The sequence below is a fragment of the Cherax quadricarinatus genome, chromosome 18 (assembly GCF_038502225.1).
Source record: "Cherax quadricarinatus isolate ZL_2023a chromosome 18, ASM3850222v1, whole genome shotgun sequence".
NCBI classification, from domain to species: domain Eukaryota; kingdom Metazoa; phylum Arthropoda; class Malacostraca; order Decapoda; family Parastacidae; genus Cherax; species Cherax quadricarinatus.
In genome coordinates this window covers 13553328-13576379 of record NC_091309.1, presented here as the reverse complement: position 1 = coordinate 13576379, position 23052 = coordinate 13553328, and the positions used below count along the sequence as shown (strand labels likewise).

At 38.3% G+C, this 23052-nt stretch overlaps 1 protein-coding gene across 1 annotated transcript in view; it reads left to right on the top strand.

The window, feature by feature from the left end:
• LOC128689208 (RCC1 and BTB domain-containing protein 1) overlaps positions 1 to 21567 on the top strand; it is a 93656-nt gene extending 72089 nt beyond the window's left edge. The window contains exons 10-11 of the mRNA XM_070086211.1: positions 10275 to 10405; positions 12130 to 21567. Of these exons, the coding sequence (XP_069942312.1) occupies positions 10275 to 10405; positions 12130 to 12270 (272 nt within the window). The 3' untranslated portion in view covers positions 12271 to 21567. The remainder of the gene's footprint in view (positions 1 to 10274; positions 10406 to 12129) is intronic.
• The last annotated feature ends 1485 nt before the right edge of the window (positions 21568 to 23052 follow it).

Below are 23052 nucleotides of genomic sequence, written 5' to 3'. Positions count from 1 at the left end.
ACAAGAAACCACTATTTACTGATTTCAGCTATCCAATAAAGTGGTGAGAAATTATAATTTTGCCAATTTCACACAAATTTCAAAAGATGCCAATTTCCAAATAGGGTCCAGAATAAACAAGACAGACATTCTTGGCACTAAAATAACATTTCCTCTGTTCATTAGTCACATCCCCAGGCCCCTCTTACATTTCTTTTGCTTTCCACTTTGAATTTTTATTCTCACAAAAAATAGAAGATTTACTGTTATGCAGACTACTGCATTAGTGTAGAAATGGTATAAATAATATCAGCGCACTTGTGAAAGAATATTAGACTCGCCAGTTGACATGTATTGGATGCGTGGCATGATTTGTTTACTTTTGAACTTGGGCAAAAATCGAACATTTCTACTACTTTGAGCTCAATTTCAAGGTACAATGGTCCCTCGATAATCGTCGGGCTCAATAGTTGTCCTTTTCGGAAATCATCGCTTTATTTTCGTCCAAACATTGGCTTGCAAATGGTCGGTTGACTCGCTAATCGTTGCTCGTCCTTGACGTGTACTCACAGCTCTGAGCCGCCTTGGCCTCCCTTCCCAGCCAGTGTGCCATTGTTTACCAGTGAGTGACAGTCCCCTCACTTGTTTATGCAAAATATTTTATAATATTCCATTCATCTTAGTGCTTACAAGTGCTAAATAAGCTACCATGGCTCCAAAGAAAGCTCCTAGTGCCAAGCCTTTGGTAAAGAAGGTGAGAAATATGACTGAATTTAAGAAAAACATCATTGAACAATACGAAAGTGGCATACGTGTGGCCGAACTGGCCAGGATGTATAACAAACCCCATACAACCATATCTTCCATCGTGGCAAAGAAAAAGGAAATCAAGGAAGCTGTTGTTGCTTGGAGAAAATTGTGGCCAGATTGTGTCCACAAGAGGGATTTTGAAGGGTTTGTGGCTGACCCTGATGAGCCTATGTCAGTTGTGAAATCTATTGTGGCATTGGGGAGTTCCATGGGGTTGGATGTGAGTTTGGAGGATGTGGGAGAGTTGGTGGAGGACCACAACGAAGAGCTAACCACTGAGGAGCTGCAAGAGCTTCAGCAGGAACAGCAACAGATCACAGCTCAGAATCTTGCTGCAGAGGAGGAGGAAGAGAGATAGAAGAAGGTGCCTTCTTCAGAAATTAAGAAGATTTTTGAAATGTGGGGTAGGATGGAAATATTTATGGAAAAACATCACCCTGAGAAGGATGTTGCAAGCCATATTGGCAACTTGTACAGTGACAGAGTCTTGGCCCATTTTAGGGAAGTTTTAAAGAGACGCCAGAAACAGAGCTCTCTGGACACTTCTTTTGCGAGACAGGACTCCAGTGACTCTCAAGCTGGTCCTAGTGGCATTAAGAAACAGAGAAGAGAAGTATGTAGCCCCAGAAAAGGACTTGGTACCTGAGGTGTTGATGGAAGGGAATTCCCCTTCCAAACAGTAATCCAATCTCTCTCCTCCTCCAGTCTTCCATACACTAAGAAGAATTGCCAATAAAGGTAAGTGTATTGCTGTTAATGTTTCATTCATCATGTGCCATTGTATTGTTTATGTACTACATCTATATTTCATGTAAAAAAAATTTTTGTTTTAATACTTCTGGGTGTCAGGAATGGAATAATTGTATTTACATTATTTCTTATACGACAAGGTCCTAAATGCACTAGAAGACAAAAAGAATGCAGATGTAATATATACAGACTTTGCAAAAGCCTTCGACAAGTGTGACCATGGCGTAATAGCCCACAAAATGCGTGCTAAAGGAATAACAGGAAAAGTCGGTCGATGGATCTATAATTTCCTCACTAACAGAACACAGAGAGTAGTCGTCAACAGAGTAAAGTCCGAGGCAGCTATGGCGAAAAGCTCTGTTCCACAAGGCACAGTACTCGCTCCCATCTTGTTCCTCATCCTCATATCCGACATAGACAAGGATGTCAGCCACAGCACCATGTCTTCCTTTGCAGATGACACCCGAATCTGCATGACAGTGTCTTCCATTGCAGACACTGCAAGGCTCCAGGCGGACATCAACAAAATCTTTCAGTGGGCTGCAGAAAACAATATGAAGTTCAACGATGAGAAATTTCAATTACTCAAATATTGTAAACATGAGGAAATTAAATCTTCATCAGAGTACAAAACAAATTCTGGCCACAAAATAGAGCGAAACACCAACGTCAAAGACCTGGGAGTGATCATGTCGGAGGATCTCACCTTCAAGGACCATAACATTGTATCAATCGCATCTGCTAGAAAAATGACAGGATGGATAATGAGAACCTTCAAAACTAGGGAGGCCAAGCCCATGATGACACTCTTCAGGTCACTTGTTCTATCTAGGCTGGAATATTGCTGCACACTAACAGCACCTTTCAAAGGCAGGTGAAATTGCTGACCTAGAAAATGTACAGAGAACCTTCACGGCGCGCATAACGGAGATAAAACACCTCAATTACTGGGAGCGCTTGAGGTTCCTAAACCTGTATTCCCTGGAATGCAGGCGGGAGAGATACATGATTATATACACCTGGAAAATCCTAGAGGGACTAGTACCGAACTTGCACACGAAAATCACTCACTACGAAAGCAAAAGACTTGGCAGACGATGCAACATCCCCCCAATGAAAAGCAGGGGTGTCACTAGCACGTTAAGAGACCATACAATAAATGTCAGGGGCCCGAGACTGTTCAACTGCCTCCCAGCATACATAAGGGGGATTACCAACAGACCCCTGGCAGTCTTCAAGCTGGCACTGGACAAGCACCTAAAGTCGGTTCCTGACCAGCCGGGCTGTGGCTCATACGTTGGTTTGCGTGCAGCCAGCAGCAACAGCCTGGTTGATCAGGCTCTGATCCACCAGGAGGTCTGGTCACAGACCGGGCTGCGGGGGCGTTGACCCCCTGAACTCTCTCCAGGTAGGGAAAATTGATTCGAAGATTGTCTATTTCGATAACCGTTGCACTTCCAGGAACGGATTAACGATGATAAACAAGGGACCACTGTACTTTTCATTGTGAAACCAATCAAAATCATCTCAATTTCTGTAATATGTCTTCCATTCTATAAAAGGAGACCAGGAAAACTAGAATGCAACCGTAAATACCATATGAAAATACGGTGCCGAGTCGCTGTTTTAAACCAAAAACACTGTCAAAGTTTTTTTTTTTTCATTACGCACTGTGTGCTGCAGGATTTTTTAATACTGTGCACACTGACCACATAGACCCATTCTTTCATATGTAGGCCTACCAACTTTCTCTCACTAGATTTGAAGGAGCTAGAATTTAGGCGTACTAGTACGTCAATAACCGTGGTGCGTAAGCTGTACTAATATGTCGGAAACCTGGAAAGGGTTAAATTTATTGTGCTATGGATGCGAATTAAAGGTTCATAATAATAAACTCTCCGGATACAAAATAAAACAAATCAATAATAAAGTCTCGCCAGTTGATGTGTATGGACGTGTGGCGTGATTTGTTTACTCTTGAACATCGGGAAAGATAGAACATTTGCGCTAATTTGAGTTCAATTTCATGGTACTTTTCATCGTGAAACCAATCAAAATCATCTCTATTTCTGTAGTATATTTTCCATTCTATCAAATGAGACCAAAAAATGAGAATACAACCACAAATACCGTATGAAAATATACTGCAAAGTCGCTGTTTTAAACCAAAAACATGGTCGAAGTTTTTTTCTCATTATGCATTGCGTACTGCAGGATTTTTTTTATACTGCGCACACTGACTACGCAGACCCGTTCTTTCATGTGTAGACCTACCAGCTTTCTTCCACTCAATTTGAAGGCACTGGAATTTACGCGTACAAGTACGGCACCGACCCTGGCTCTCAAGCTGTACAGGTACGCACCGACCATGAAAGGGTTAAATGTTTTAGACTTGCTAAATATTTGCCCATAAAAATCTAATACAGTGGAACCTCTACTTGTGAGCGTGTCCACGTGCGAGTTTTTCCAAATACGAACAGTCAATGGGTCGATTTTTTGCTTCCATAAGCAAGCAAAATTTCCATAAGCGAGCAGACCTCAAGGCAGGTTCCTCAACACTGGTGAGGGGCTCTTGCTCTTGATCTCGGGAATTGTATCTCATTTATTTGTTGAACTGTCTTATTGAAACTTGGGCAATGTATGATGGAAAAATGCTTCTTAAAGTACACCAAAAATGAAAGAAATCTAAGCATAAATAATGGAGTTCACTTCTCAGCAATTAGCCACCCCTTAGTGGTAATTTTGAAAGTTTTTTATGGTTGTATTCTCGTTTTTTTGGTCTCATTTGATAGAATGGAAGATATATTACAGAAATAGATATGATTTTGGTTGCTTTCACAACGAAAAGTGCCTTGAAATTGAGCTCAATCTAGGAGAAATGGTCCATTGCTTGGCTGTTTCAGAGTAAACAAATGACATCACTGTCCATTCCAATATGCAGTCATGAATGGGTTGACATTAGTTTTACAGTTATTACAATAAGGCATAACAGTAAATCTTATATTTTTTGTGTGAATAAAAATTACAAATTATTTATGGAGTTTGCAGTTATTGCAGTTTGGAGGGATATGTTGTGTATCTTTATATGTATATGCTTCTAAACTGTTGTATTCTGAGCACCTCTGCAAAAACAGTGATTATGTGTGAGTGTGGTGAAAGTGTTGAATGATGAAAGTACTTTCTTTTTGGGGATTTTCTTTCTTTTTTGGGTCACCCTGTCTAGGTGGGAGACTGCCGACTTGTTGAAAAAAAAAAAATAATAATAGTATGTATAATAATATAATACAATAATAATAATAGTATGTATAATAATATAATACAATAATAATAATAGTATGTATAATAATATAATACAATAATAATAATAATATATGTATAATATACATTTTTTTTTTCAACAAGTCGGCCGTCTCCCACCGAGGCAGGGTGACCCAAAAAAGAAAGAAAATCCCCAAAAAGAAAATACTTTCATCATTCAACACTTTCACCACACTCGCACATTATCACTGTTTTTGCAGAGGTGCTCAGAATACAACAGTTTAGAAGCATACACATATAAAGATACACAACATATCCCTCCAAACTGCCAATATCCCAAACCCCTCCTTTAAAGTGCAGGCATTGTACTTCCCATTTCCAGGACTCAAGTCCGACTATATAAACATAACCGGTTTCCCTGAATCCCTTCACTAAATATTACCCTGCTCACACTCCAACAGATCGTCAGGTCCCAAGTATCATTCGCCTCCATTCACTCCTATCTAACACGCTCATGCACGCTTGCTGGAAGTCCAAGCCCCTAGCCCACAAAACCTCCTTTACCCCCTCTTTCCAACCCTTTCGAGGACGACCCCTACCCCTCCTTCCTTCCCCTATAGATTTATATGCTTTCCATGTCATTCTACTTTGATCCATTCTCTCTAAATGACCAAACCACCTCAACAACCCCTCTTCTGCCCTCTGACTAATGCTTTTATTAACTCCACACCTTCTCCTAATTTCCACACTCCGAATTTTCTGCATAATATTTACACCACACATTGCCCTTAGACAGGACATCTCCACTGCCTCCAACCGTCTCCTCGCTGCTGCATTTACCACCCAAGCTTCACATCCATATAAGAGTGTTGGTACTACTATACTTTCATACATTCCCTTCTTTGCCTCCATAGATAACATTTTTTGACTCCACATATACCTCAACGCACCACTCACCTTTTTTCCCTCATCAATTCTATGATTAACCTCATCCTTCATAAATCCATCCGCCGACACGTCAACTCCCAAGTATCTGAAAACATTCACTTCTTCCATACTCCTCCTCCCCAATTTGATATCCAGTTTTTCTTTATCTAAATCATTTGATACCCTCATCACCTTACTCTTTTCTATGTTCACTTTCAACTTTCTACCTTTACACACATTCTCAAACTCATCCACTAACCTTTGCAATTTTTCTTCAGATTCTCCCATAAGCACAGTATCATCAGCAAAAAGTAACTGTGTCAATTCCCTTCACTAAATATTACCCTGCTCACACTCCAACAGATCGTCAGGTCCCAAGTACCATTCGTCTCCATTCACTCCTATCTAACACGCTCACGCACGCTTGCTGGAAGTCCAAGCCCCTTGCCCACAAAACCTCCTTTACCCCCTCTCTCCAACCCTTTCGAGGACGACCCCTACCCCGCCTTCCTTCCCCTATAGATTTATATGCTTTCCATGTCATTCTACTTTGATCCATTCTCTCTAAATGACCAAACCACCTCAACAACCCCTCTTCTGCCCTCTGACTAATACTTTTATTAACTTCACACCTTTTCCTAATTTCCACACTCCGAATTTTCTGCATAATATTTACACCACACATTGCCCTTAAACAGGACATCTCCACTGCCTCCAACCGTCTCCTCGCTGCTGCACTTACCACCCAAGCTTCACACCCATATAAGAGTGTTGGTACTACTATACTTTCATACATTCCCTTCTTTGCCTCCATAGATAACATTTTTTGACTCCACATATACCTCAATGCACCACTCACCTTTTTTCCCTCATCAATTCTATGATTAACCTCATCCTTCATAAATCCATCCGCCGACACGTCAACTCCCAAGTATCTGAAAACATTCACTTCTTCCATACTACTCCTCCCCAATTTGATATCCAATTTTTCTTTATCTAAATCATTTGACACCCTCATCACCTTACTCTTTTCTATGTTCACTTTCAACTTTCTACCTTTACACACATTCCCAAACTCATCCACTAACCTTTGCAATTTTTCTTTAGAATCTCCCATAAGCACAGTATCATCAGCAAAAAGTAACTGTGTCATTTCCCATTTTGAATTTGATTCCCCAAAATTTAATCCCACCCCTCTCCCGAACACCCTAGCATTTACTTCCTTTACAACCCCATCTATAAATATATTAACCCTTTCAGGGTCCGTCCCGTAGATCTACGGCTTTACGGTGAGTGTCCAAACCGTAGATCTACGCCATGAGCTCAGCTCACTCTGATAAACTGTGAGTGGTACATTTGGGCCTAGATATGAGAGAATACATCTATGTGGTATGTGTGCACCACATAAAACAGATCCTGCAGCACACTGTGTATAATGAGAGAAAAAAAATGAAATCATGATTTTTCGATTAAAACAGCAACTTTGCAGTGTTTTTTTGTATGTTTTTTATAGTTGTATTTGCAATTTCTTGGTCTCATTTGATAGAATGGAAGACATATTACAGAAATAGAGATGATTGTCATTGGTTTTAGCACTGGAAATGGCTTGAAACTGAGCTCAAAGTAGCGGAAATGTTAAATTTTTGCCGATATTCAAGAGTAAACAAACGACCTCAAACGTCTAATACACACCAGCTGGTGGGTCTAATATACATTCACAAATATGGTGATGATATTTATACAATTATTACAGTATTGCATAACAGTAAATCTTCTATTTTTTGGTGTGAATAAAAATTCATTATGTGAATAAAAAATCAAAATGGAATTTATTTGTAAAGCCTCAAAACATAACTAATGAACAGAGGAAATGTTAGTTTAGTGCCAGGAATGCCTACATTGTTTATTCTGGACCCTATTTTGAAATTGGAATATTTTGAACTTTGTGTTAAATTGGCCAAATTAACAATTTCCGATCACTTTATTTTGTAGTTGAAACAGTTGATTTGGCGATTTCTTGTGCTCAATCGATAGAATAGAAGTAATACTAGTGAAATAGCTAAGAATTTGGTTGATTGGAATAATGTAATTGACCTAAAATGGGAGTCAAAGTCGGCAAAATCGCCGATTCGTAAACATCGCTGACACATCAAAATTCGCGAGAGCATAATTTCGTCAATTTTCCACCAAATTTCGTACTTTTTGTTTTATTACCTTCACAAAAAGATTCTCTACGATTTCATAAGAAAAAATAACAAATTTTTTTTTTTGAAAATTCTTGGACACTGGTGCGTGACTCCAGATTTGGGCCTTGGACCCTGAAAGGGTTAAACAACCATGGTGACATTACACATCCCTGTCTAAGACCTACTTTTACCGGGAAGTAGTCTCCTTCTCTTCTACACACCCTAACCTGAGCCTCGCTATCCTCATAAAAACTCTTTACAGCATTTAATAACTTACCACCTATTCCATATACTTGCAACATCTGCCACATTGCTCCTCTATCCACTCTATCATATGCCTTTTCTAAATCCATAAATGCAATAAAAACTTCCCTACCTTTATCTAAATACTGTTCACATATATGCTTCAATGTAAACACTTGATCTACACATCCCCTACCCACTCTGAAACCTCCTTGCTCATCCACAATCCTACATTCTGTCTTACCTCTAATTCTTTCAATTATAACCCTACCGTACACTTTTCCTGGTATACTCAGTAAACTTATTCCTCTATAATTTTTACAGTCTCTTTTGTCCCCTTTCCCTTTATATAAAGGGACTATACATGCTCTCCGCCAATCCCTAGGTACCTTCCCCTCTTTCATACATTTATTAAACGAAAGTACCAACCACTCCAACACTATATCCCCCCTGCTTTTAACATTTCTGTCATGATCCCATCAGTTCCAGCTGCTTTACCCCCTTTCATTTTACGTAATGCCTCACGTACCTCCCCCACACTTACATTCTGCTCTTCTTCACTCTTAAAAGATGGTATACCTCCCTGACCAGTGCATGAAATTACTGCCTCTGGTTCTTCCTTAACATTTAAAAGTTCCTCAAAATATTCTCGCCACCTACCTAATACCTCCATCTCCCCATCTACTAACTCCCCTACTCTGTTTTTAACTGACAAATCCATACTTTCCCTAGGCTTTCTTAACTTGTTTAACTCACTCCAAAATTTTTTCTTATTTTCATTAAAATTTCTTGACAGTGCCTCTCCCACTCTATCAACTGCTCTCCTTTTGCACTCTCTCACCACTCTCTTTACCTTTCTTTTGCTCTCCATATACTCTGCTCTTCGTATAACACTTCTGCTTTGTAAAAACCTCTCATAAGCTACCTTTTTCTCTTTTATCACACCCTTTACTTCATCATTCCACCAATCACTCCTCTTTCCTCCTGCCCCCACCCTCCTATAACCACTTACTTCTGCCCCACATTCTAATACTGCATTTTTAAAACTATTCCAACCCTCTTCAACCCCCCCACTACTCATAATAATAATGTACTACATATAATAATTATAATAATAGATGGCTTCAAAAGGCCGTCACTTGATGGCAGTGTTTACCACAACAAAGAGGGAGCGGTTGTGGCCGCTTCCACCTGTTACATAGTGATATATTTTATTCATTTTAGAGAAGTATATATCATGTTTATATGTTATTTATATTGTTTGCTATGCCATATTAGATGAACTGTTATAGATAAATAAGCCGTATAGATGATATTAGCGAAATTATTCATGAAGTATTTTGCCCGGTCTCCAGATAAACTCTTGTCCACTGCCGACACCACCCATACCACTACATGAATAACATAATTTATTCATTTTAGGGTATGTATCAGGTTTCTATGTTATTTATATTGTTTAATATGTCAAATTAGATGAAGTGAGATAGATAAATAAGCCATAGAGTTGATATTAGCGAAATTGTTGAAGTACAGAATTCCACTGGAACGGATTAATGGCATTTCAGTTAATTTAAATGAGGGAAATTGGCTCTGCAAACGAGCAAATCCAGTTGCGAGTAAGGTCATGGAACGGATTAAACTCGCAAGTAGAGGTTCCACTGTATACTTTATTACTTGGGAACATTGTGTGTTTATATCCACAGGTATTAAGTTGGTGGGGACAAGAATACCTTAATTGATTGTTTGAATGCATTTTGTTGTTATTAACTTTTATAAAAAAAAAAATCTTAAAAAATCTGTACTTGCATACTTCAATCCAAACTGTTTGATGAGAGGAGTTGAACAAATACAGTGGACCCCCGCATAACGATCACTTCCGAATGCGACCAATTATGTAAGTGTATTTATGTAAGTGCGTTTGCACGTGTATGTTTGGGGGTCTGAAATGGACTAATCTACTTCACAATATTCCTTATGGGAACAAATTCGGTCAGTACTGGCACCTGAACATACTTCTGGAGTGAAAAAATATCGTTAACCGGGGGTCCACTGTATTGAGTTTCTAAGTGAAGCAAATCTCAAAGCATCTCATGGATCCAAACACTTTTCTTTGTTTTCCAGGATTACTAGAGTTGGCAAATGCATATTGTGAGGAAGCCTTGAAACACCACTGTGAACGAATAATTCGTCATGGCATTACGACTGAGAATGCTGCAATGCTTTATGCTGTTGCTATAAAGTATGAAGCTACTGTAAGTATTAATTCATATAAGATTTTGAACAACACTCGTGCTGGAATATGAAAAAGAGACTTTTTAAGCTGTTTAATTAAATGCACACAAATCAAGAAGAAAACAGTGGCTCACAGAACAGAAAACAAAAATACGCTGTGATGAAAGACTGAAAACACAGATGGGTATCATTTTTATACAGTAGGGTCCCACTTACATGGCAGGTTAGATTCCAGGCTACTGCCGGAGCTTATTTCCGCTTATAAATGTCAGATAATAAGTTTACACTAACATACATTAAGTTAGCAATAGAACAAGGCATTAAAAATAATAAAAAGTAAAATACAAACACAGTACACTGATTACTTACCTCAAAATATTTGTAGTCTTAATGTAGGGTGAGAAGTGAGTAGTGTTTATTGTAAGAAGTTAGGTGTGATAGGTATGGTAGCCAGCCAGGCCAGGGTGCAAGGTGAATAGTAGGGTAGGTAGGTATTGAATAGTGTAGTAGGTATCATAAACCCCTCTGGCCACCCCACCCACACATTATATACTGGGCATTTAAAGTGCTTTAGAGTGATAAAATGCATATACTAGTACAGTACACTCATTACTTACCTTAAAATATTTGTAGTCTTAATGTAGGATGAGAGGTGAGTAAACTAGATTAAATGAATAAACAGAGAGAGAATGAGTACATGAGAGAGGACAGACACGGAGTTATGTAAGCAAACCAGCTGTATGCGTATGGTTTTAGTTCACTCCGGCAAGCCGACTGGAAAAATATCTATTTGTGTTAATTAATTCTACTGTGGGTATATTTATCATGTTTATATGTTATGTAGCATGTTTATTATATAATTTTGAAGAATTATCATAGATGGAGTAAGCAAAATGTCTATACATATTAATGTTTTATATGACATTTAATGTGCCTCAGAATGATTATTATTGTGTATTGTTATTATTATCATTATTATTATGGCATCTTCAAGACTAATAAGACACTCTTAGTGATTTTAATGTGTACCTGAATGCCAGCACAGTGTGTAAGTTTACTTAGGTACAGGTGCACATAAGTATAATTATCAGAGTATGTATATATAAAATATGAAATAACTTAAAACACTAGAAATTTTGGAAAGTTTCCAAACGTAATGGAGAGACGCGGTGCTCACGGAGAATGTAAACAAACCAGGTGGCGCACGCTGTAATAGAAGGACGGGGAGCCCTATAGAGAGTTTTGGTCATAATTTGAAATTGCCGTATTAGCGGAATGCCTTAAAGCAAAACACCATAAAGCGGGGCCCTACTGTATATAATTACCAGTAATTATTAGTTATTCTGTAAAAATTATTAAAGATTTTGTTTGATTAGTCTGACTATTCATAATATTTTGATCCTCTGCTTTTCAGACTACTATTAAAGCTAGTTTAGTAATGATTGTGTCATTTAGTACTTCAAAACACAATGCTTGCTTTTTTATTTTCTCTGGGGAGTATGTTCTGTTACCATGTGTGGGGGTGAACAACCATAGTTACACAAAAGAGATTTTAAAATTAATATTTTTAAACTTCACAGTGATTATGTATGAGTGATGGTGAAAGTGTTGAATGATGATGAAAGTTTTTTCTTTCTTTTTGGGTTTTTCTTTCTTTATAGGTCACCCTGCCTTGGTGGGAATGGCCTACATGGTAAGAAAAAAAAAATTAAACTTAAATATTTGTGTATATTTATCACTTCAGGAACTGGAGGAGTTTTGCTTCCGCTTTGCGCTCAACCACATGACAGAAGTTGCACAGACAGAGGCATTTATGGCCCTTGATGAATTAACTGTAAAGAACTTCATCCAGCGAGCAGCTCAACATGGCGCATTTAAGTACTGATATTCTAGCTACTTGTTGATGAGAATCTCGCAACAGCAGCAGCAGCCAAGGCATGATCACCACTCATAACTTTACACAGAGTTGTGGTGTAGCATTTGTTACATCAAGGGTCAGGAATGTAATGGTCAGGGATATTAATGGTCCAAATGATAGCCATTGTATTAATTTGGAATATGTGATGACAGATCTTCTGAGAAGATAGAGTACAATAGCCAAGGTATGTGATTAGTTTAAGGATTATGATACTCATTGCTGGGACTTGTAATATGTTTTGCAAATTAGATTCTGAATTGTCTGGAATACTTACTTTAATATACATTAATAGGTTTATTAGCTGGTTTGTGTTTCTTTTTTAAGAATTTAAATTCCATACATGGTTGTGAAAAAACTTAACTCCTTATCAAAGGCTTCAAAAACTGTAGTATATCAAGAGCTCTGATAATATTTCAACATTTCTAAAAAATTTTTAAAGTATATAAATTTGTGCATGTGTACACACATACACACACATGCATATACATATATGTACACACACATGCACATACATGTACATGCACACATGCATATACATGTACATACATGCACACATGCATATACATGTACATATATGTACGTACATACTTGCACACACTTGCACATGAACACACACATACAGTAGGTTTAAGAAGAGGTATGATACAGCTCACGGAGCAGGGAGGGAGTGACGTAGTAGCAACCAGTGAACAAGTGGGGCCAGGAGCTATGACTTGACCCCTGCAACCACAATTAGGTGAGTTCACACATGGGGATAAGGTGTTTGAGAGGCGAGAAATAGATGGGGACTCTGCTGGAAGTTACACAGACGAGCCACAGGGATGTCCAGATGTATTTCTTCAGTCTCAGAATGGTTGGGAATGGAATGAATCTTTGTGAGGAATTGGTGGAGGCAGGCCCCATACGTGGTTTTAAGAACAGGTTCAGTAGGGACCACGAGGCTGAAAGGAAGTGAATCTGAAGAGTGTTAAGAGACAGGACCAGGATATGAGAATTGACTTTTACCACCACAAATTGGTGAGCACAAATTGGTATATATACAAAGGATTGGGGAGACATGATTATGACATACTTGGTACTCAGATGTTTTGACAGAGCAAATAGAGACAAAACTTTTTGGAATGATAGGCATAGGGGTGAGAAGTCATAGATGGAAACTAAAAACACAGATGAGCCACATAAATGTTAGGAATTACTTATTCAGTCTTGGGGGTAAGAACAAGCTTGATAAAGTGCTAGAGGCAAACTCATTACACAGTGTCAAGAGTGGGTATGATAAGACCCATAAGATCAAGAACCAGTAATGCCAGTGATCGGGGTTTAAGAGGTAGGGCCAGGAGCTGAGACTCAACCCCTGCAAACACACCTCTGTGAGTACATCTCTACACAGTACATCTCAGTGAGTACACACACACACACACAGTTATTCCGGGCCCTTTATACAACATGTGTCAGGCCCATTCTGGAGTATACAGCACCAGCATGGAGCCCAAACCTGAGAAAGCATGTTAAAAAACTGGAGAAAGTGCAGAGGTATGTAATGAGACTAATTCTAGGTAGTGTTTTTCAGTCTTAGGGTGGTCAGGAAGGGGAACAAACTTGACCAAGAAGTGGTGGAAGCAGACTATATAGATAGCCCTAAATGCAGGTAGGATAGGGCCCACAAGGGTAGAAGGGAATGAATCTAGCAAGTGACAAGTTGAGGGACAGGGCCAAGAGCTGAGACTCAACCCCTGCAACCACATGTCGGTGAGTCCACATACATATACACAAACACATAGCTACATGCATTTGCACACATGCAGAGTAAATTTCTCTTGAAAATTCTCCCAAATTTGAAATTTATAATTACAAATTTGGAATAATCTCTAAAGTTAGAAATTTTCGGAGTAAAGAATGAAAATTCAGAATTTAAATTATCATCCGGTTTGTGGTTGAATTTGGCTGCACTGTAATGTATAGCTATAGAGCAATAAGCAGATGACATAGCCTCAAACCTCATAGTTTGACAGGTCATGTCACTTTTAACCTGTCTAGTCATGTCTACAGGTGATGTATTTGTAGAATTGTACTTAAAAGTCAAATTTTTATTTTATGTTGAAAAGGGTAGGAAAACAAATTGTTGGCAGGGTGATATTTGTCTTAATTCTTATAAGAATTAACTAAAGAGTGCAGTCAACAAGACAGCTAATTCCATATTGAACATTGATAAAGACAAAGCAGTATGACCAGAGGTGATATTATCTTGGGTTTTGAAGGTATGTGCAGAAACAATACATTCTCCACCTTGGATAATATTTTGGGACTCGCTATAAGAAGATAAACTGTCAGATAGAACATGGTAAATATTGGGCCAGTAGGCAAACACCAAAAATCCAGAGTAACTGGGACAAGGAGCTGCTATTTCCAGTTTCCTGTTGATAATGAGTAGCAGTTTTCTAACATAATACTGTATATATAACTTATAAATTTGTACTTACCAGTAAATGGTCTGTGTGTATTATTCCTAATTATATGCTGCAGGTATTAACAAGATAGATATAACTGAAGCACTATTGGGTAGGAATAGTGGAAACTGGAGGGAAGGGAGATGAGTTGGATTTACCAGATGTTGATACAGTCACAGGAGACTAGATTTCCAGAATTATCAATGGAAGAAAGAAGAATGTCAGGTCAAATGCTTCAGTTCTGTCTCTTCAGCATCTAGTAAAGGTATTGGTGACAGGCAAGGTGATGCAGGAGGCTGTTAAGACAGTTGAAGCATTCTTAAAAAATTACATCTTTGTCATCTTCATAGAATTATGCCTCCTTTTGATAAATGTTTCCTGTAGTATGTACATTTGCATGATTTCCTGCTTGGTAATGAATGACTTAGTCTCCATACAGTTTATCAGATAACTTTTACTGTAATGGATATACACTTGTCCATTGATATAATATTTTGCGGAGCTGGTTCCTCATCTTCATCACTTTCGTCAATTCCCAGTGTTCAGGTTCAAGATAACTTTGATAATTTCTGAGTCAGTGTGTGTGTGTAATACTCAGAAACATTACTATCACACACAGTCCTTAGTCCTTAGTCCTTTTACATATTGCCAGGAATTATTTTACTTACCCTTTGGCCTATTTCATCAAGTCAGCAGCTTCAGACTTTGTCAGTGTTGTATGGAACCCTTCAAAATCAAAGACTACTACAGCTACTCAGTATCAGTTTCAATCTGGAAAAATGCTAGCAACTATAATGTTTACCATTTATTCCTCAAAGTAAAACCCTGATAAAATTTCAGGTGTCTGCACTGAATGTAAATGTCTTTGATACTGGAGTGTTTCTTGATGCCGTTATAACCCCTATTGTCTTTAAACTTATAAAATGCTTTCATGATTTTATTTCAGCACACACATTTCTTATTTTGTGATCCATGGACTGGATCAGGGATGTGCAGTTAGGTGATACGTACATAGGAAAAGAAATTGTATGTAACTAATGTTTCAGCAGCCAGATGAGCAGACCAGTTGACAGGCAAAAGTAACCTTTTTAAAGTCTTGAAGGACCTTAACTTTCTTGTATTTAGCTTTGGCTTCAGGCACAAAAGTATTTTAATCCTAGTCAATGTTAAGTTACCACATATTCCATACCTGCTTACTGAACCAGCATGAACTCAGAACACTTGTAACACACTGGAATGTGCATGGACAAGCACTTTTTTAAATGACAAGTTGTTTACACTTGTGTAGTATATCATCAGCATTAGCACAAATCATGACATTTAACTCTCTCCCAATAACTTCATTTCATGTACTTATTTCTTATTCCTGCAAACAAGAATATTATGAGAAAGATCTCCTGATCTTGTATTGCATTGTAGAGTGTTCAGAAATTTCGTTACATTCTATGATCAACAAGAAAATTCCTCCATATATATTTTTGACAATCAGACGACTTACTTGCTAAATATTTTGAGGTAACTAATTCCATGATGATTGTCTAACCTGTTAAATCAGGTTTGAGAGAATAGTCACACTATTTTGAGTTTCATTACACATTAAGCCTAGAAATAGGCACACTATTGTGACACTGGCAAAATATTACATACAGTACTTTGTCAACATCAGAGCTTACATGCCAATGCAATATTTTATGCATAGTCACAACTTTAACACTTGAACTTTAACTTAAAAGTTGAATTTTTTTTTTTGTGACTTTCCAAATTACGTAGTTTAGGTGACTATCTGAAAATTACCCAATAACACTCGTTCCAAGATCAGATTTCTTTAGTATTCAATCATTTGTCATTTTTCCAATTTTTTTTTTTATTAGTGGTTGTAAGGAAAATATAGTGAAGTTTCGTGGTGTCAGCAGGCATATTCACAACATTCTTTCATGCCCATACCTTCCCTCACTGGCTCTTTTTCATCCCATTCTCTTATTCTTCACTGTCTTACTCTGTTAATAGCATCAAGAACAAGTGTTGTAACATCCTCAGTCAACATCTTGGCTAAATAATTTCAGATTCTATGTAAAAATGCTTAAAACATAGGTTTTCACTGCTTGATGTAATTCAGACAATCTGGATCTCATGCCATGGCATCTTACGTACAACAAACTAAAATTAGTACAGTACTATCAGTTCCTAACACATCATCATTTTTGTTATCTGTTCTGATAAGCTGTCTTTTCAGTTCCGTCCTATTACACTAGATTTTTGTCATTAGTACAGTATGTTCAATACAGTGGAATCTGTACAGTACAGCAAAGCATTGTTCTATATGATTAAAGATTCAAATAAATTTCACTCTCTCTAGATTTATTATATAATTTGTGATTATGCTGTGATTTCCCTTAGTTATTTTCTATTACACTTTACTATTATTATTTATCATTAAGTGCATCCTCTCACATGATTCTCATTTTTCATGTGATATTTTGTGGGGATGCAATGTAGACTTAATTGTTTCTGATAATGCAGCATCTGTTGTAGCTTCTATATTTTAACCACACTGTTGGCTCTCATCTACATTCTGATATAGGAATAGATATAGACATAAGATTTATATAAATTAACTTTCTGTTCAGGACACCCATTTATATTTTTTATGGTTATAGTTTTGTCTCTTATAACACAGTAGATTATTTTTGTAATAATATTTGTCTTGTCCTTAATATAACTACAGATTTAATATCAGAATATGTTTGATGTTTAATTTCTCTTAACAGTGCACCTTATGTATTATATACAGGTAACAGTTTTCTTTACATTATAATTTTTTTTTTTTTTTAACAAGTCGGCCGTCTCCCACCGAGGCAGGGTGACCCAAAAAAGGAAGAAAATCCCCAAAAAGAAAATACTTTCATCATCATTCAACACTTTCACCTCACTCACACATCATCACTGTTTTTGCAGAGGTGCTCAAAACACAACAGTTTAGAAGCATATACACCTACGATCCGACTTACGACCGAGTTTGGTTCCGAGAAACCGGTCGTAAGTCGAAATGGTCGTAAGTCGAACTTTACTACTGAATATCAACAAAACATTTTTGTAATGACTATTTTATTGTTTTATTTTGGTATTTCATGTTTTACTTTACTTTTTATGCTGTTAGTACTGTATTTTATACTGTAAGGTTTAGGATAAACACTGTGTACAACACAAATAGTTGTTTATTTCCCAGAAATTTGGCATAAAAAAACACGGTCGTAAGTCGAGTGGTCGTAAGTTGAGCAGGTCGTAAGTCGGATGGTAAGTGTACCTATAAAGATACACAACATATCCCTCCAAACTGCTAATATCCTGAACCCCTCCTTTAGAGTGCAGGCATTGTACTTCCCATTTCCAGGACTCGAGTCCAGCTATATAAAAATAATCGGTTTCCCAGAATCCCTTCACTAAATATTACCCTGCTCACACTCCAACAGATCGTCAGGTCCCAAATACCATTTGTCTCCATTCACTCCTATCTAACACGCTCATGCACGCTTGCTGGAAGTCCAAGCCCCTCACCCACAAAACCCCCTTTACCCCCTCCCTCCAACCTTTTCGAGGACGACCCCTATAATTTTATAAAATTAAAAAAATCTTATTTTTGGTTTACCTGGAGAGGGTTTCAGGGTCAACACCCCTGCGGCCTGATCTGAGACCAGTGTGTAAATTAAATTTATTTTTACACACCCTTAAATATAAAGTGAACAATTCTGTGTAGTAATCGCTCAGTTTTACAAGTTTTGTTTGAACTAATCTCGGTTATCACCCATTTGCTATTTTGGATAGAAAATGCTCAGTTGGGCTCCTACAGCCTTTCACATGCGAAGGTATCTGGGGGTTTGATAGTGATCAAAAATCTATCACAAATGGAATACAAATTGGTTTTCAATATTGTAATTAATCATAACAATAATTATTGAAAATTATTTGGCATAAAAAATATGTTTCATTATAGGGGTTCAAACAAGCATGATGTGTTCCTAAAAGTCTGTAATTTGAATGTTTAGTACTTGGATCTTGTTTTCCTATAAAAACCAGTGTTATAATTGGAGATGCATTCTGGGGCAACCATGTTCTGTAATTTTATTTGCTTTCAATGACAATGGAATTAAAATAATGTACTCTCCTAAGTTGGGCTTCCTTCTCTTCCTTACCCTCCCTCTTTTACCCAGTTCCTTCCAATCATTTCCTCTCTCATTGTATCCAACCCAGCATACTTTAAATAAGTTTCCACTCCCTCATTATTGTGGGGAGGATGGTGAATACCTGAGCATGTGGTATGGGAGTGAGGGAGGAAATGAGTTAAGGTAGCAAGTGGGCTTTTGGTGTGAGTAAGGTAGCACATGTATGGGCCTGTAGTGCAAGAGAGAGCCTTGTGGTGTGAGAGAAAAGGTGGGTATGAGTAAGGGTAGCATGTGCCTGACAGTGGTGAGGAAGAGAGGGTGTGGGTAAAGTAGCAGGTGCCTGGACCTATGGAATGAGAAAGTGAAGGCAGAAAGTACCTGGCCCTGTAGTGTAAGAAGGAAGGAGGGGTGTGAGTGAGGGCAGTACAGGTTGGCCATCACTAATCCAGCATCATCGGGACCTGTAGCGCACTGGAGTAGTGATTTTGCTGGATTACAGAGTGGTTAGGTTAGAATACACTTAACCTAATGGCAATATTTATGCATTGGCGATTTAACCCACTTTACGCCCTATTTTTTGCCCATTCCATTGTTCCAGTCTACCAAACTCATAGCTATTCTGTCGACTGAGTACAAGAAATCACCCATTCACCTATTTCAACTACCCAATAAAGTGGTCAGAAATTGGCAATCTGGCCAATTTCACACACATTTAAAAGATGCCAATTTTGAAATAGGGTCCAGAATAAACAAAGCAGACATTCCTGACACTAAAATAACATTTTCTATGTTCATTAGTCATGTATCCAGGCCCCTCTTATATTACTCTTCCTTTCCATTTTGAATTTTTATTCACAAAAAAAAAAAAAATAGAATATTTACTGTTATGCAGACTACTACATTATTGTAATACGTGTATAAATAATATCAACCCATTTGTGACTGCTTATTAGACCGGCCAGTTGGACATGTATTGGACAGTGACGTCATTGATTTACTCTTGAACATTGGCAAAAATTTAACATTTCCACTACTTGGAGCTCAATTTCAAGGTACTTCTCGTTGTGAAACCAATCAAAATCATATCTATTTTAGTAATATATCTTCCATTTTATCAAATGAGATAAAAAAAGTGAGAATACAGCTATAAAAACCACATGGAAATACAATGCAAAGTTGCTGTTTTACACCATGGTTGCAATTTTTCTCATCATGCACTGCGTACTGCAGGATTTTTTTTTGTATAGTGCACACTTACCACACAGACCTATTCTTTTATATGTAGACCCAAATTTACTGGTCACAGCTTATCAGAGTGAGCTGAGCTCGTGGCAACTGACAGTGGCTTGAAAGCCACCTTATCTTTTATGTACAATGTACAGTGTGTGTGCTTTACACAACAAGAACCATTTCTTTTATTTGTTGGAACCATGGCTATGGCTAAAAGTATCAGGTTATAACAATAAATAGAGAAAAAAAAATTGGAATGTCTTGTGCAGCAAGTAGTGGCACCAAAGAGGTAAAAGCCAGTTGTTGTGGTGACCCTGGAAATTTGAAATTATGCTAGCTGAAATTAGTGCCAGATTACTGATGAAATTGGATTACTGATTGCCAGATTAGTGATGGCTGACCTGTACATGCTTGGGTTTGTTATGTGAGAGGAAGGATAGGCCTGTGGTATGAGAGGGAATGTTGTGGTGAGGGTGGCATAACCTTGGGTGCATGGGAGGGAGGATTGTGATGAGGGAAGGTGCATGTCTGAGTAGTAGAAATCTCAGCCTTTGATATGTATATACTAGTTATTAAATCTGCAGTTCTTAACCATTCTCTACCAAAAAATGAACATAAAAAATATCACTGCATTTGTTGAGAGATTAAGAGAACAATTTTTGTGTCTAGTTCTTGACCAGTTCTTCCCAAATAAATATTTATCCACCACACATGAATAGAATGGACATAAACAAAATGTTAATGCATTTGGTGGAGAACAAATCTAGAATTTAGCTAAGCAAAATAGTATAATAGTTAGTTGAATTATGGAGATGAAAAGCACAGTGACTGCAGTATAAAGGATGGGTGGGAATATTGCAATCAGAAGGTAATCCGATTGCAGTACACAAATAACCCGCACTTATGAGACTGAAACTTGAGACGACATTTCAGTCCAACCTGTACCATTAAGTATGTCAGCACACTTCTGGAAAGAAAGCAGTTGAATGAATGATGGAGATTGTGTTATCTTTGGGTTACCCTGCTTTAGTGGGAGACAACCATTGAGTTTACAAAAAACAAATATTATTTAATCCATTTTACTTCATTAAGGAAATTAATTTTTGTATGTGCTCACTTAGTGCATGTATGGTGGGGTTTAATTTTTTATACAGATCATTCAGGAAGTAAGTTGCACACTTCTTTTTATGCTTATTGTAGTGGTACAGTAATGGAGAATTAAAATACCATATACAACGTATAGACTGTGTATATATTGGGTTGATGAAGGCCCTGGCGGGCATATCTCTAATAAATGTCATAATACTATACATGTCTTGCTTGCATATTTGTCAATGTTAATCACAATTTGTAACCACAACCACAAATGCATGTTCTATCGAATTTTCTAATTAATAAATCTGCTCTTTAAAAATTAATGCTCTTGACCCTTTTTTTTTTATTTTCCCACATCTCCACTCCCTCTAGGTCATATAATCAAGTGATCACTGTATAGACTCACCTCAAATTGGTGTGAGTACAGATTCCTTGATGTTGCAATATTCTAGATTTGTAGTACAGTACATATACAGTGGACCCCCGCATAACGATATTAATCCGTTCCTGAGAGCTCATTGTTATGCGAAATTATCGTTATGCGAATGAATTTTCCCCATAAGAAATAATGGAAATCAAATTAATCCGTGCAAGACACCCAAAAGTATGAAAAAAAAATTTTTACCACGTGAAATATACATTTTCCTACACACAAAGAGAAGGACACATACACAATAGTAGAGTAGTACATGCACAATATGTATTGTGCATGTACTACTCTACTAAATGAAGAATAAATGGCACTTACCTTTATTGAAGATGCAGCAATGACTGATGAGACACTGTGTCCTGGGAGTGCCTTTTCCTCCTGAGTACTGTAGGTCCTGTTTGGCATTTTCTTCCAGAACAGGCCTTATCACACTGTGTATGCCACTACGATTCTTAAATCTTTCAAACCAACCTTTGCTGGCTTTAAATTCACCAATATGAGCACTAATTCCAGGCATTTTTCCCTGTTCACCTGGGTGTTAGTCGACTGGTGTGGGTTGCATCCTGGGAGACAAGATTAAGGACCCCAATGGAAATAAGTTAAACAGTCTTCGATGACACTGACTTTTTTGGGTTATCCTGGGTGGCTAACCCTCTGGGGTTAATTGTTTCTTGGTATTCTCAATAAGCCACACCAACAACGGTGCTACAGCAGCAGCAGCTGGCAGTGCTACAGCAGCAGCAGCAGCAGCTGACAGTGCTACAGCAGCAGCAGATGGTGCTACAGCAGCAGCAGACGGTACTACAGCAGCAGCAGCAGCTGACGGTGGTACAGCAGCAGCAGCAGCTGACGGTGCTACAGCAGCAGCAGCAGCTGACAGTGCTACAGCAGCAGCAGCAGCTGACAGTGCTACAGCAGCAGCAGCAGCTGACAGTGCAGCAGCAGCAGCTGACGGTGCTACAACAGCAGCAGATGGTACTACAGCAGCAGCAGCAGTTGACGGTGCTACAGCAGCAGCAGACGGTGCTACAGCAGCAGCAGACGGTACTACAGCAGCAGCAGCTGACGGTGCTACAGCAGCAGCAGCTGACAGTGCTACAGCAGCAGCAGCTGACAGTGCTACAGCAGCAGCTGACAGTGCAGCAGCAGACGGTGCTACAGCAGCAGCAGCTGACGGTGGTGCAGCAGCAGCTGACGGTGGTACAGCAGCAGCAGCAGCTGACGGTGCTACAGCAGCAGCAGCAGCTGACAGTGCTACAGCAGCAGCAGCATCAGCAGTTGACCATGGTACCACAGTATTTTGATAATATTTCTCACCCTTTTTACCACAGGGTTGGCACTAGAAGCTTTCTTGGGGCCCATGGTCACTTATTTTGCAGATAAAATC